This window comes from Micropterus dolomieu, linkage group LG12 (genome assembly GCF_021292245.1).
Source record: "Micropterus dolomieu isolate WLL.071019.BEF.003 ecotype Adirondacks linkage group LG12, ASM2129224v1, whole genome shotgun sequence".
Classification (NCBI taxonomy): Eukaryota; Metazoa; Chordata; class Actinopteri; order Centrarchiformes; family Centrarchidae; genus Micropterus; species Micropterus dolomieu.
In genome coordinates, this window is record NC_060161.1 from 21580306 (window position 1) to 21596089 (window position 15784).

At 40.4% G+C, this 15784-nt stretch overlaps 1 protein-coding gene across 1 annotated transcript in view; it reads right to left on the reverse strand.

The window, feature by feature from the left end:
- Positions 1 to 15784, reverse strand: part of arap2 (ArfGAP with RhoGAP domain, ankyrin repeat and PH domain 2) — a 133188-nt gene that overhangs the window by 49072 nt on the left and 68332 nt on the right. Inside the window, exons 14-15 of the mRNA XM_046064553.1 lie at positions 12996 to 13170; positions 2748 to 2873 (exon numbers count right to left, since the gene is read on the reverse strand). Coding sequence (XP_045920509.1) covers positions 2748 to 2873; positions 12996 to 13170 — 301 coding nt within the window. The remainder of the gene's footprint in view (positions 1 to 2747; positions 2874 to 12995; positions 13171 to 15784) is intronic.

The window sequence follows — 15784 nt, forward strand, 5'->3', positions numbered from 1 at the left end:
GACAGTAATGGCGTACCGTCTCTCTTTCCCTCCCTAAACTCTCACAAGCACACAGACGTGCACAAAGCATGCACATACTCTGTAATGTGAAAGTAGCATGAGTCACTGTTCTGCATATTTGGGCTGGGGGCGTCATTTATACTGGAATCAACTGCGTGAACCTGATACGGAGCGGAGCTCAATTGAACAGCTAATAAAGTGGTGCCACGCTGGAGAATAAACCAGTTCAACCTTGATTTCAGCACAAATAAACCAACAAGGAATAATGTTTTTCTAATCCTAATTTATATTCCCAGCAGCATCTAGTCTGAGCGTGTTTTTCTGATAAATGCTAAGCAGCACAGTATTTTATTTCATTATGGTGGACTGGCGCAATGATCTCCCATACCACCTCTGTCAAGGCCATTACCAAAATTGTTTGCCAAATTAATTTAAGTCGTACTCTGAATTTAGCTCCCACCAGTGGAAGCATGAAAGCCTATTGGAGTCATCCCCAGACAAAAAAACAAAAGGCAAAGTTTAAGATGCTGTGGCAGAGTGCTTTTATTAAGCCCTGAGAACAACTTATGAATTATTAAGAACTTGGGTGTATCTATAGACCATCAAACCATTAGCCTAGGAGCGAAAGGCATCCTGGAGTACATTCAAAAATACCCCATCCCTCCGTGCTCACAAAGTCCTGACAGTGCTTCCTCGTGATTGAAGTAGTTGGAACGCAGTGAGTTTTAAACCCAAATCCCCCTGAATTTTTCAACAGCTGCAGTTGCAGTTAAAGCCATTAAAGCACAAAAGCCAAACTTGTACGGCTCTCCATAATAGATGAAATAACAAGGTATTTATCAGCCAAAATATTACGAGCACTTCTCTGAGGAGAGACATGTCTGGAATGGTGCAGTGTCTGTAAGTGGTACAAAACGCACTGACTAAAATGGACCAGGAACAATAAACCACACAGTGTCACCCCAATGGGTTTTTATAAGAACAGCCAATAGTGTTTTTTTCCTGCAATTACCTTAAAATGACAAATCACACTGAAAAGACAAATGCTTAAAGCTGCTCTAATCAATATTATTATAGATACAATGGGTAAAATAACCACCTGCAATGTAAAAGGCATCACTCGTACTGATGAACACATAGGTAATCATCACCTAACACTGCATTTCACCTCAGCTCTACAGAGGATTTTAGTGTTTTGGGGGGGGTTTAAGCTTGCAACTTTACTGTTTTTGGTTCACACTCACCACTCTTACCTAAATCAAGGGCAGCGGTGGCCTAAAGGTTAGGAGGTCGACGGTTCATTCCCTGAAATATGTGTGTGGAAAGTGAACAAGCAATTCTTTCCCTCCCTCATTGACCATAAATAAAGGTAAAAAAAGGATTTCAATGTTTCCATACGCAGGCAGCTGTTTTCAGCTAAGAAGCTGTGCTGAACCAACCCACTGTCCACTACCTGCCCAGCATTTAACAGCAAAGTTAGTGACTAACTTGTTTCTGGTGCCCCCATGTGGCCAAGAAAAAAATGCCTACATTCAGGTTTAAAGGACAAATTGGTTTCACCAAGACATATTAAAAAGGGATATGTCATCATTGGTAACACTGTACTCAACAAGTTCATCGCTGAGATCTAGGAACATGGTGACATTGGTAAAAACAAGTCAGACCGGCAAGATGGTTTTGAAGAAACCCAAAAGGTAAGCCAATTTTGAATGGTAACACTGGTCAGCGATAATCTGGTTAATGTTATTTTAAAACAGACTTATTTAAAACCTGTCTGCACGTTTCTTGACCCATTAGACAGTGTATTGAGGTTGCCATGTACAATATTTTCTTAATCAGCAGAAATGATGGCCAACAACTATGAAAAGACGACCCAAATTACTACGCACTGGAATTATACTTTAACAAATGAAATGAAAATGAATTCCATTTGTACAAATTATAAGAATTTCAATAGACACTGGTAAGACTCCCCACCGCCCACCAATCTCCTCTAAGGGGGGGATTTCCTTGACCTCAGCCCTGTTCATTAGCCAGCATGTACAACCACCAATAAGAGTGGAGCGTGTGTGGGGTGATGGAAATGGAGATGAAGACGTAGGAGATTCAGTTTGTTCAAGTGGCAGGTAGCTGCAAGCTGTCATCCCCCAACCCCCCTCAAGGCCCCATTCTCAATCCCACTTTCTCCACCTTCCCAATAACCCCCATCCCCAGGGGCAGCATCCAAAGCTGGCTCCTTCTCCTAATTACCCATGGGCCCAAGAAACGCTCCAGCTGTTTGGAGAAGTGGGACCACTGCAGAGCAAGAGTTGGGTGTGAGACAGAGCCTGATTAAAAGTTTTTAACTGCCTTGGAAGACAAAAGAAGGAAAATTCAGAAGTTTTGTAGGTAGCTTTAGAAAAGACTCTCTTTTTGTTAATTATTTTTTAACCTGGCCCTAAGTTACTGCGTACTTCCACAGAGCATTCACGGCTGAGTCATCTAAGAACATACTCCTGTCTGACAAGTATTCCCACAGGGCAGACTCAGAACGAATTTGAAAGACGGATTCATTGATCGTTTTGACTGGACTGTTTGGTGTACGGATTAAACGATTGGCAGTTTGACAACTGACAGCCTGACACTGATTGATCGATCAGCGCTTAACTGGAGTAGACCTCTGACAAACATGCAGTTCAAATTGCTTACAAATGGATTGATGGATTGATTGGCTTGCCAGGGGTTTGCAAAACGGCAGTTACACTCACCATCTCTTCCACGGCGGTCCAGCGTCGTCTTGGCTGGGCCAGAGGAGATGTAGAGGAAGCCATCCATGAAGAGGGAAGCATCAGACAGGGAGGTGTTCTCCGAACACTGCTCGATTCTGGGGAAATCTGCAAGGGGAGACAGTAAATGAGCAGGGACGTGGATTAACCCAAAGAATGTGATGGTGGCATTGCACCACTCTGATCCTTCACTTGCACTTCTGTCTCCATTTCCCCTCCACCTAATGGCATAAAATTTAAGTAAAAATTTTAAATGTAATTTTTACCGTACTTGAACCCCAGTGAATCCTAGCATAGCATCCACTAAAAACCCCCCAAAACAACCTCACCATCAAGCCTCCCTGGCCTTCTATGAGCTTACATGGAAGTGCCAGGAGGAGGAGCTAGCTGAGCAATCCGTAGAAAGCCAAAAAGACTAAATGACATATGGTGAGCGGCTTGAATTTATACTGTTTTTCTCATTTAACCCAATAGATGCCATTGTGAAGAGTGTAAAGATGGCTGCAAGTGGGGTTCAATACAATTATTTATATTGTGAGCTGAGCTGGACTTCGTTGCCTGCCTGAACTTACGCCATGCTCGATTAAATAAAGTATGCAATCCCACAGAGCACTTTGCCACTTACGCCTGTATTACTACAACATACTATCCAGATATTATTTGTCGAGATGTCCAGCTTCCATCAAGTCATCATCGCTGTTATATCATAGTGTGGTCACAAAAAAAATACAGGTTTGGTTTGGACTGAATTTGTTTTCAGATCAAGATAGCACTAATCCCAGATGCAATTCTATCTTTAGATCCCATTCGTATTCATGTAAAATCCCTAAAAAGATTGTCCTTCAACCAGAAAACATGGAATCATGGCTCCATGACGGCCTGCTTCCCCATTGTTGAAGTGCCCTTAAGCAAGACACTGAAACCTTGCCAGTTTCATGGCTGCTGCTCTGACCTCCATGTGGAGAATATTCCCCCGTGGAAGTCAATGAACCTGCACAGTATTATCTATTTCTCCCATAAGCAGCATAAAACATGATTACACAAACTACTGTTTATTTAGTCATGACTTTGTCACACGGTTATACTCTTGCAAAGTCAAAGATAAGGTGTTCCGAGAGCATTTCAAGGCACAAACCTGCATGTACTGTATCTGTTAAAGATGAGTTTTGAACTCTTCATCTTTGTCTATTTAAATTAGAAGCAGCCTTCCCTCATTTTCCCCCTTTTCTTCTGAACTCCCACTTCCCATCCTTTCTTGCTAGCTGTAAGAGCTCCCCACATTTAACCTTATCATTCTCAAATTCAATTAGCTTCAATTCTGAGGTTCAATTTTCTGCCGGGGCCTTGGCAATATCTTACAGATTTTATCTTCACTACCTCCAGCTCTCTCATCAAGCAAGGTAAAATAACTTTAATTGAAACCACTTCTAATTGAAGCGACATTTCCACCATAACTGACACCAAGAAGCCTCATTTCAGGGCGACATATCATTCCCCAGAGAAAAACAATCTGTTAATTTAAAAAGACAATTTCTTCTGAATGTATGTGTGTTCTGTCAACTAATTCAGTGTGTTAACACACACGAATAATCTTTGAATTACAGTAAATTAACACGAACATGCAAACACATTACTTTACAGTGGAAACCGTTTATAGTGATCCGCTTATATGGATCAAAAAGCTTGGGGCAGATTTATTCCTATACAAATGCTGTTTAAATATTCGCTTATAGTAGTTAGTAGTCCGATTGCAGTGTTAATTTTGGGTGTTTTCATACACGACAACATGTGGGAAAAAGTCTGAATATTTTGTATACGTTTGTTTTCAAACTGTTACAGTTCAGCACTGATAACCTATAGTTTATTTTCAGGCCTGTTAAAAATGAAAATCACATCAAGCTGTGGCTTGTAGTAAACTGTTTGCACCGCTGACTTGGGTATTTGTAAATAGTGGTGCAGAGCCATTACTCATCATGAGTTGGTAGTGCAAGCAAGATTATTTATTTGCCTATATGTTATTCTTGTTACATAAAAAAAATGTTTTTCAAGACGTGAACTTCTGTAATTTATAAAATAAAGGTAAGGATGTAAGGATGTATTTCAACTCTATAAAACTACTATATTTGATAGATGGAATATATACCCTTTTGTTTCACATGGACCGAGCTTAATAAAATCAGGGAAGGTTGGCTTTGAAAGTTCCTCCTACCAACTCTGAACTGGGCAAGACTGAATTTTAGTATTTTGCACCTTATTATTAACTCCTCTAAGCTTCTACTAACTGATGTTTTTACTAATGCTTGCAAATGTTTTAATTAGTGAGTCTCCGTGTGAGGCGACTGATTTGTGTGACTGCACTGTCATGTTGTGACGTAAATGTAATTTGTTCTCACTGGTAAAAAATTGATATTGATCTCAATGAGACGTCCTGACTAAATTACTAAAAAGACAATTGATTTCCAACATAGTAATTATAAATGAGGACTGTAACTGAAAAACGGCCCAACAATATCTGGCATAATAACTATTTCTAACGAGCACAATCTATTTCTGATGTGATGCCAAGGATGATATACTGTATAAAGCCTGGGTCACCTTTGTTAGCAACATCTGTAATTTAGCTTTGAATCCAACACGGACAATGTGTATGCCAATAGCAGCATCATAAATACATGGAATCTGACAGAATTTAATCAGCAAACTGAAGGGAAGTGAGCCCAGCACACATGCACACACACTAGCATGCAATTTTCCAACCACTCAGGTTGAGAGAATGTAAATAAGCCAGTGGCTTGATGCTGTATCAGTTATAACAAGGCTTTCTCTGTGAGCCTTCAAAACAGTCCCTCTGGGGCCCTAAAGCTGGACTCTGTTAAGATGGTACTGTGATGTCTGTGGGGGCAGCAGTTGAGAAGTCTGGCCTGAGCTGATTGGCTCAGTCCCCAGTGGAGGGAGGTGACATGACAGAGTGCTCAATTAGCCATCTGGTCGCCCACGGCAACGGTCACAAAGTGGTCCCCGACAAGCAGTGGACAGTGGGGTAATCAGACGCAGTCGCTCACACACAAAGAGACAGTGAGGCTCCACACAGTAAATGATAACCCAAATGGCTAACATATGCAAGGCAAGCTAAGATAGCATGTACAAGTCAGCTCAAGATCTTTACAAAAAAAACAAAAAAAGAGCCAAAAACATTCACGTGATTACAGAAATAAAATGTATGCACAGGCCACACACATGCTCAAACAGTCTGAATGCCAAAAGCACTCAAAATGAAGTCCATCCACATACAGACAATCCGGAAAAATGCCTTAATTAAAAAAAAATTAAAATAAAACTCTGCAGCTGAACTCCTGACCTTCTAACAGTCCAGTGTAAAGTGTGTATGCTGCTTAAAAACATAAACAACGTCAACAGGCACTGCAGAAGCTGGCAGACACTTGAGATGTTGCTAACAACAGGGTGGAATGGAGACCCAAGATGAAACAGGGCCTCTGATTTAGTGTTTGTGTATATGTGTGTATTTGTGTGTGTGTGTGTGTGTGTCAGTATTCATCTTTTTATTATCCACACAGAAAGCCTGCTGGATAAATTTTTAATGTGCCCCAAGATTCAGAGATTCGAGGCGTCAGGGATGCAAGGATGGCAACAATAAAACTTCTTTGCCTCCAAATCCGTGGTGTGTCATTTAAGAAGCAGAATGATGTCAACAGTAAGAGGCATTGCTGTTAAGCCTGGTTTTACAGTACAATGGCCTCCTGGGTGGAGTGAAGAGCTGCCATAAAACACAATTTACATATTTACATTGCTGTGTTTACAGTTTAGGCATTAGCTGATGCTTTTATCCAGAGATTTACAAGGGTGAATAGCTGGCAGGGGTTCACTGTCTTGTTGCAAGAAACAAGTTGTTTAATGCAGAAATCAAAATTGCAACCTTAATAACCCCTTTTTTTGTAGAATTTAGCTTTAATTCTATGCATTTTTGTCCCAGGGAATAATGGCACAGCTTTCTTCCAGTGTCTATATTCATACCACCACTGGGATGAACGAAATTATGAAATTCTACACATATCTAAGCTGCATTATTTTTATATTATTATATAGATAATGGTTCAAATTGACTATGTTAAATGTGGAAGGTGTCATTTATGGTGAGCGACAGAGAATTATCAATCAAATCTGCAGTTCCCCACCGCTCTACGGAGCATTTTAGCATCTTTCAGCTCATTGTTTTGGCTTTACTATTTTGGTTCACTGCTCCCATCTGCCTCATTTTCTGCAGCAGCAGGAAACTGTTCTCAGCTTAAAAGGCCTGCTAAACTCGATGTATGCTACCTGTCCAGCACCCAAGAGCAAACAAATGTGGTTAGAAGCTAGCTAGTTTTCAGTCACTGGAGCATTTAGCAGCAAAGCAGGGTTAGAAAGTGTATGAATATTGGACTTGTATTTGCCACATGGACATAAAGACTCCAAATGGATGCTAATGTTGCTCTGTATCTCCTGGATGTGTAAATAAGCAATTGTTTGCTAACACATTCACTTTTACAACTTTCTAAGGCGATAATATCCAATATTCTGCCCCTAGTGGCAACTGTGACTACAGATTTGTCAATTACAGGATCTTTGACATTGATCAGTGTTTAGATGGTTGAATATAAGATCTTTGTTTTATTTTTGTGTGATGAGGCCAACCCTACATGAGATTACAAGCCACAGTTTAAAGTCAAACTTAAAAAAGTACAACAAGCAACCAGCAACACGTATTTGAAGACAAAGGTATTTCAAAGATACGATTTCAGACCAATCTACCAGATTGCTTATGACAGATGTCAAATAAACGAAAAAGGAACTGGTAGGTGTACATTTTGTAAACCGATCCAGAGTGTCTGTGAGTGTGACCATTCCAAGGGCCGAAACTTCTTTTGTGTGTTTATAAAGTGCTCGTTGGCCAAAGCGGCCCTCTGTGTCGTCCATTTAAATCACATCAAAGTGATGCCTTTACATAAGGATATTAAAGCAATGCTGGCAACACCATCAATGCTCTATACCTGTTAAATTAGCCATAAAGATATGGGGAATGCACACATTTTGGGATTTATAATGCTCATTTTAGAGAATTTACATTTACAGTTTTTTGTCCATCAGCTTAGGCTTTTATCAGGAATTACTTCCACTTTAGTGTAGAGTGCTGACACTGATTACTGGGGGAATTTCAAACCTATAACTGTCCACTTGATTTTTGTCTCCTTAACCATTAAAGCTGTAAATTAGCATTGAGAAAGTGGTACAGATCAAGATACAGTTTCCAAAGGTTTTGATGCCTGGTGTCATATCTTTCGCCATGTGCACAATGGCAGGTGACAGGACAGACTCTGGTGACAGCACAGTTAGATATGAGTTGTGTCAAAATAGATCATCTTGAAAAATATTTGACGTTGGCAGTGTGTATTCATTTTATAAATTTTGCTTCAACGGTGCCAAAAATGTTTTCTTGGACATTGTCTGTTTGGCACAACTTGACCCCAAATGGAAAACCATTGATCTTGAAAGTTTTAAAATATTTTTGGGGTCCTGTGATGAAAACAAAAAACTTGAACGGGGACCTGACATTACATACAGTTTTTTCATGGTTAAATTTTCATTTATGTAGCCTATGTAGCCTCCTGAATGCAACATATGGGAATACACTGGACATAAAAATCATAATGGAACTTAAAATATATACAAGAAACCACCTTTATAGTTAAAGGCTTCCACCCTTTTACTATAAGGGATAGATCCATCATTGAATCTGCCCTCAGGGGTTCCTATATCGCGAAGAGACACTGCCTCGGAGAGCTGCCATTGACTTTAATTAATGGAATCTGGGATGCCAATATGTAAATGAACATGCTCCTGCAGTATCCCGGGGTGCTTTGGGGCAAGCAGGTGTGGGTGGAAGAACGAGGACCGTCGAGGCCTACATGCATGCACTCACATATACACGGAGAGAATGAGCTAATGAAGTGGCAATGCTCTGGCATCAGTGGACGTCCTAATGCTGGAGCTACAAATGAGCCACTGGAGGGAAGGGATGGTGGAGAGGCTCTGGGAGAAGCTGGGTGACAGCTTTGTTTTGATGCACTCTATCCATGGGAAACGGAGGGTTTTCCTATCTTTATTTTTCACAAACTGGGAGCACGATTCACACTGTTAAGAGACCCAGCGGCAGTGTTTTGTTCACACTAAGAGATATTCCAATTTAGACTTTAGTGCTTGCCGATTGTTTATTGCTGGTTTATGCCAGTCTCCCAAACGGGGGGATGGTGAATTTGTTAAAGAATCATCCACCATGTGGTGGATGAAGGCCTGAAGTAGAGCCCTGCTTGACTGTTTTCTTAATCCCACTCCTGTCCGTTCCCTTTAAATTTCTAACCATTCCTGTCATTTGAGGTTCCACTGATTTATTGTGTCTTCTCCTGTCCCGCAGGGGAAAATACATTATTTTACTGAGTAGTATTACTAAATAGATGCATATCTGTCGGTGATAACACTGCAAAATTACATTCTCCCCCTCTGCATTTAAACATAACACTTTGATTCATCAAAAACATGACCTAAACACTAATCGACTGCTTTGCAACAAAGTTTCAAAATCCATGCATCGAATGCAGGAAAAGCTTGAATGAGCAGCCAGAGTGCGCGTCCTTCGTGTCCCAGTTTGTAGAGATAGTGTAGAATTTGTTAGAAATTGTTAGGGCTATGCTAAACATTCAGAATAACAGATAGAAAAGGGTAGATTGATACTTTTGCACATTTGTAGCACCTAACAAAGTCCAATTTGTTTGTTGTATCATCAGTGACAACTGAGAAATTTGTCCAAATGTCAGACTTGCCTTGACTTGATGACTTGATCTTCTTGTTCTTCCTGCTGCAAACAAATAAAATACCTATATGTGTCCTCATGTTACCGTGCATGTGCGCATCCGTTTGTTGGAACTCTAAAATAACTCTGAACCCTGTTTTGTCCTCGATATCGGCTGCTATGTGGCCCCTTTTATTCTTCCCTCCATCTTCCCACTGTCAACACCACACTATGCAGTAGGGATGTTGTCATGTGGGTATTGAATTGTTCCCAGCTTCTGCCAAACATAACACTGCGCACAACAACTGAAAAAGTAAAATTTTTGTTTAATCATAGAATTCATAAATCTTTTTCTGCAAACTCTAGGGGCTGCATGCACAAAAAAAATCATGCAGACGCCACCAGCCACAGCTTTGTGTGATATGACAATGTGTCCGGCGGTTGGAAAATGTCAAACAGGGAATTAGGACAGTGTTTTGTGTGAAGCCTTAATCTTTTCAGCACACCATAATAGTGCATGTCTTTAGTGTTATAGATGTGTGTTTTTATTATTTTACAGCCAGACAGAACAGCCAGATGATTATTTCCAAGCACTTTCTAAGGAGCAAAAACAAGTTCATCATAATGAAGAAAACATGTCAACGGCACAGTTATGCGTTTTTACAATCATGATGTCGGCTCAACATTGTGAAAACTGTCAGCCATCGCCGATGGACAATGGCATCATCGACCCAACCCTACTTGGAAGGATCAATTTATTGTTGCTTTTCTTGGGATATGTCACCAGAATAATAAACCTTGAGTGTAGACTCAAGGCTGTATAGGCAGACGATTGATGATTGAGCCTAACCCCAGATTATATTCAATGCCAACATGTTTTAAAAGATTTGTTTCTACAATATCCATGCACGGCATGTAGAGGTTGGATAAGTTGCATTTAAGGTTAAGAAAGTAAGTGGTTATAGCAAATACATACTGGCTAAGGTTTGGTTAATCCTGGGCTGCTTAAACTCTCGGTTAATGTTATGGAAAGATTGTGCATTTGTAAAAAAAAAACGCACAATTGTCAAATATGAAGGTAGTTCCTTGGGATATGGAGCTGGTATTTAAGGATCTGATCAGAAGTAGCTTCCTTGTGGCCACTCTGACGTATAGTCCCAACTTGCCAACCACTGGACTGATTGTTGTCCCTGAGGCAAGATCTCTTTTGCAGCCAAGGAACAGTAAACCTGTCAGAATGGCACTTGGGTTCTTGGTAACCTCCCCGACCTAGGTCCTTGTTGCCTGCAGTAGTTGGCCTAGAGTCTGGTTGGCTCAACATTTGACTGTTTGTTAATGATGAAGCCCTACAACTTCCAGACACATAATGAGCATATATAAACTGCCTGCATGCTACACATTTCAGATGGACAATTCAACACGTGTGAATGTCTGTGTGTGTGTCTGTCAGTCTTGATGTGTGTCTTCAAGCACACCTCACCTCCAAGTAATGGCCATCACCATGACGACCAGGTGACCCATGCTAGCAATTAGGAGTCCCTAACAGGCTCGGTGCCGGCAATTGTGCACAGATGCAGCGCATACATTATGTAAAATAAAGTCCCAGAGAAAGTCTTTCCGTGGCCCCAGCCAACGGCCTCTCTCGCTCCTTTAATCTAATACATTCTTATCATCAGCCCTGTGTGGAACCACACAAACAAAACACACCCATCATGAGGAAGCTGCAGAACACCGCACATCTGTGGTGTGCCTCCAACACCAGGAACATGAGGTGGGTAATACAAAGGAGAGTTGGGGGAAGAAGGAGAGAGAGTTTAACTTAAAACTCTGGCTTTCTGCCTTCATTTGCTATTCATGGCAGTAAAAAAAAATAAAACCTCACACTGTGCTTTTATAAACATGGCAGCACAGCGGTGAGCACGGGTTTTAAACATGATTTGCTTGTTAAAGTACAAAGACAATGGGATGAATATATGTGGCAGCTACGGTTGTAAAGGTCCAACTTGCACACCTAGTTTAAAGGCTGTTTCACAGATTTATGCCAGCGTGTCAGCATCTCTTGGGTTTTTATTATTTTTTTTTTAGGTCTGACAAGAGAAGAATAAATAAGGTATTCTGTTTCATAGCTAATTTCTGTGGCCCAACACCTCACCTGGGTTGAACACTGACCAGGGGAAAGTTCCCTGTATTCAAGCTGGAACTCTTTTCACTTTGTTACTGAATTAAATCGTAGGTGCAGTAATTGTGAGAATTACTCAGGTGGACAAAACATGAAGAGGTAGAGTGGCATCTTTTCAAATATATTTTCCAACCATAAACAACAAGTGCCAAACCGTAAGAAGTTGATCAAGCAGCATTTGTCTGTAAACGAAAACCGCTAACATTAGCATGCCCTGCTAACTAGCTCACTACCAACAATAGTAAATGAGCATTAAAGGAGAATATTGCTTGCTAACTACATTAAAGCTCAATACAGGACTGACACATTTACTGTGTAGAAACCAAATGGCACTATATCAGAGTTTAAGGCAATTTTAGCTGCTCAGTCCTGCTCTTTATCTGGTTTGAGTAAATGTACACAAACAATAGCAAACCTCTGTTTTGCTACTCTGAGTTTGTCTTACAAGTAACAAGTAACTTTTTGCCCAGGACCTGTTAGCTTTAGCCTCAATCTTTTATATAATTTCTGTAGCCGTCAAGTGCATACTTTTCTTTTTACCACTGCCTAGTAGATTGATAACTTACACTGCACTGTAACTTTTAGTCTCCTGTTTTCTTTTTCTTTGTTTTTAGATTTTCAGTGAACACCATTTAAAAAACTTAGAGTGCTCTTTTGATTCTACCATCTCACACGGCTGATCCTCAGTTAACACGGCCGAGTAGAATTACAAGGATTAGAGTCCCTGTTTTTCCCTGTTAACTTGTTGACAGGGCACGCTGTCAACCGCCAGAGTTTGTAGCGTGGACAATCTGGATTTACAGTGACGACTGTATCAAAGGAAGGGTTAGAGTCCTTAAGTGTAAAAAAATGTTATGTTTTATGTAAAGCACTTTGAATTACCTTGTTGTTAAAATGTGCTATACAAATAAACTTGCCTTGCCGAATTTTAATATTAATGTGAGTCCACTGGAAACATTAAAAAGCCAACTCAGAGTTAGCATAAATAAGCTAGCTAGCTACAGCTGATAAAATCTGGTAGAAAAAAGTCATTTCAGGTGACTAAACTGGCAGTCATCAGCTCGGAATGAAATAACTGCTTCGGTTGACTTTTGTATGTAATCAGAGAACAACTGTTTCAGTGGTAAATCTGCCAAATGATTGTGCCATGCAGGAAGGGAAACCCTGACAGGCATAGCAACAGTAAACAGCACTCATTGTTGCTTACCGGAAAGTTTGTTCTGGTGCAGGAACTCCATTTGTAGCCTTTGTCCAGCACGTTGGGCCAAGAGATACGGGGTGGAGAAGGTTGGATCCCTGGTGGCGCACATAACATCTGCCCCACTGAACACCAGCGCCATAGTCTGCAGCAAGTCAGGCAACACCACAGCTGCACACAGTGCCTGTGCACACATAAAAGAGCCCATGAAGAGTTTCTCTGTACTGTGCTTTCACTCGATATGGTTCTCATGAGGCCTCAGCACCATTTATAAAATTCTTTAATAATGTATTCTGTGTAGGATAAAACTGTATCTGTAATTTCGACATGTTTGTGACTTGGATTCTAAAGGCTTATTTTTAGGGATCACAAATCTTCAAGTCCACTTGTCACTTAACATTTCCTGATGTAATAAAAGACTGAGTAACTGCAGCTGCGGCTCATTGCATTTCTAAGTAGCTTTCTATAACTGGATTAATACCTTTAAAATTTTCACATCCCAGACAATGAACCAGCGAAAATCCCTGGAAAAGAGATTGTGGTCTCACTTCTTGTGTAGGAGGAGAAGCTTGATGTCGCTCTGTGTGTCTGTGTATGCATGGCAGGTTGATAGAGGACAGAGAGTCTATAAAGTGGCATCAGAAAACCATATAAAGTTTAGAATTGAGTTCCGCCGGCTGAGTTCAAAAGAGAAGTTAAAATAAGATCATACTTTAATACTCCCCGTGGGAATCATTAAATCTCTAATCCCTGTGAAAAAAGGAATATAGCAAATAAGAACAGGACAAATGGGCTATATTAAATATAATGAAACTAACAATTTTGAAGAAGAGAAATGTGGGAAAAGGGATGAATAACAAACTGAGAAAACAACAACAGCGCATACTGAGGAAAACAAAAACACATGGAGTGAATATATCCAAGAGTATGCAAGAACTTTACAATATGAAAATGTTAAAACATGTTAAGAAGGGCGTGTAGTATAAAATATACAATTATGTACTTTGTATAAGAACACATACTGGTTGTGTTGTGGTTTGTGTACTTTACTTTGTTAGTCTCAAAACATTTTTGTCTTAAACCTCCAGGTTTAAAATATGTATTGAAGTCTAAGAAATCCATAATCATACGGTATGACCAAAAATGCACAAACAAAGCTAAGCTAACGGAAAGCATCCCTTCTACTCAATTCCAATTAAACTAAATTAAAAGCATTGTTATAATGTATTTTCAGTTCAAGGGCACTCATTCATCCAAGCTTGATTAAAAAAAGAATGATGAAAAAAGGGGAAAGCCTGGCAGAGTTCATTGATCAAACCGCAACCACCACAGCTTGCTGTGATAGGCTGACACACATGTCAATCAAAGACATCTCTAATACATAAAGTTTAATATCTCCTTAATGGAAGATTATTTGGTTAAACTGTCTCCAAGAGATAAAAGAAGAGAGATACTCAATTAAGGCCCTGACGTCTTGAGATATTTATTTTCTTCTTATATTCCTTTATTTTCTGTCTCTTTACAAAAGTGCTTTACCCTGAAGACTGAACTCTCTTTGTCAGCAGCAGCCATTAGAAGAACTGCTGCTTAAAGCACCTCTGCACTTGCCTCAGCATTTGCCCGTGGAGGTTGGTACTTCATCCCAGGGCCTGTAAAACAAACTATGAATACATGATGTTCAATTCCTTCTTTAATATGAGACAAGAATTACACTTATATATGTAATGTCTAGCCATGCAGACACACTTTGTTAAAACTATTCACCTGCTTCAAAAAAAGAGCCAGCTACGAGAAGCAAGAGAAAAGAGTCAGAAGAATACAGTCTGAGTGAGGATAATATTTTCCCTCTCTGTCTGTCTCTTCCTATCAGTCCAGTCAATTGATGTGACATTGTGCACGATGACCCGCAACAAAGTGGATCAACAGAGGAGTCGAGTGGCAAATAGCGGAATTTCAACGAGCAACCTCTCGTTTCATCGGACTTGGGCCGAGTCAGTAAGCTGCATCGATCTGCCACAAACAAGCAAGATCCGTCTGAAAGTGAGGCACGGTGAGGCTGCGCATATACACAGGCAAAGTACACACACAAACAAAGCACCTGTCAATATAACCTGCCCGCCCACACAAAGGACCTGCACTGATATAAAGATATTTAAGTATGTGTGTGTTCCAGACACTCGCGTTCATTTATTTCTATGTACACAGTTTCTGCAACAACAAAAAACCCAGAAAACATATACAACAATATATAAAGATATGATTAGTTTTAGTCACACACCACATGTGTCACACACACTCACACACAAGACAGGGTCAGATTACGGCAAAATAGTCCCATGCAACCTGGCCTTATTCTGTATCGTCTCTGGAAATGACCTTTGTGTCATAGCAATTACTGCAGCCACTAGAGGGTTTGTGTGTGTCGGCGTGTGTGAGTGTGTGTGTAATGATATAAGAAGGGCCTTTGACACCCTCCCCTAACTCTCTCTCTCTAGGTCATGTGGCCTGCGGAGACTCTGTGGAGGTCACTGGGATATGAGCTTTTAATGGGGAACATGGGACTAAGGAACACAGAGAGCGGGTTAGACAGAGGGCAGAAAATGAGGGGGACGGACGCAGAACAGAAACATCCTAACAGAATAAGCATGCGCTGTTGGGGTTATGTAAGAGACATATTGATGCCGTCAGGTGTAAATCACTTCAGTACCTTTTAATTTTTATTTTATTACATTAATCAACACTTTAAACGGTAATTTACTGCATGTGCTGAGTGAGTTTCATGACCCCTGGGCCCATAA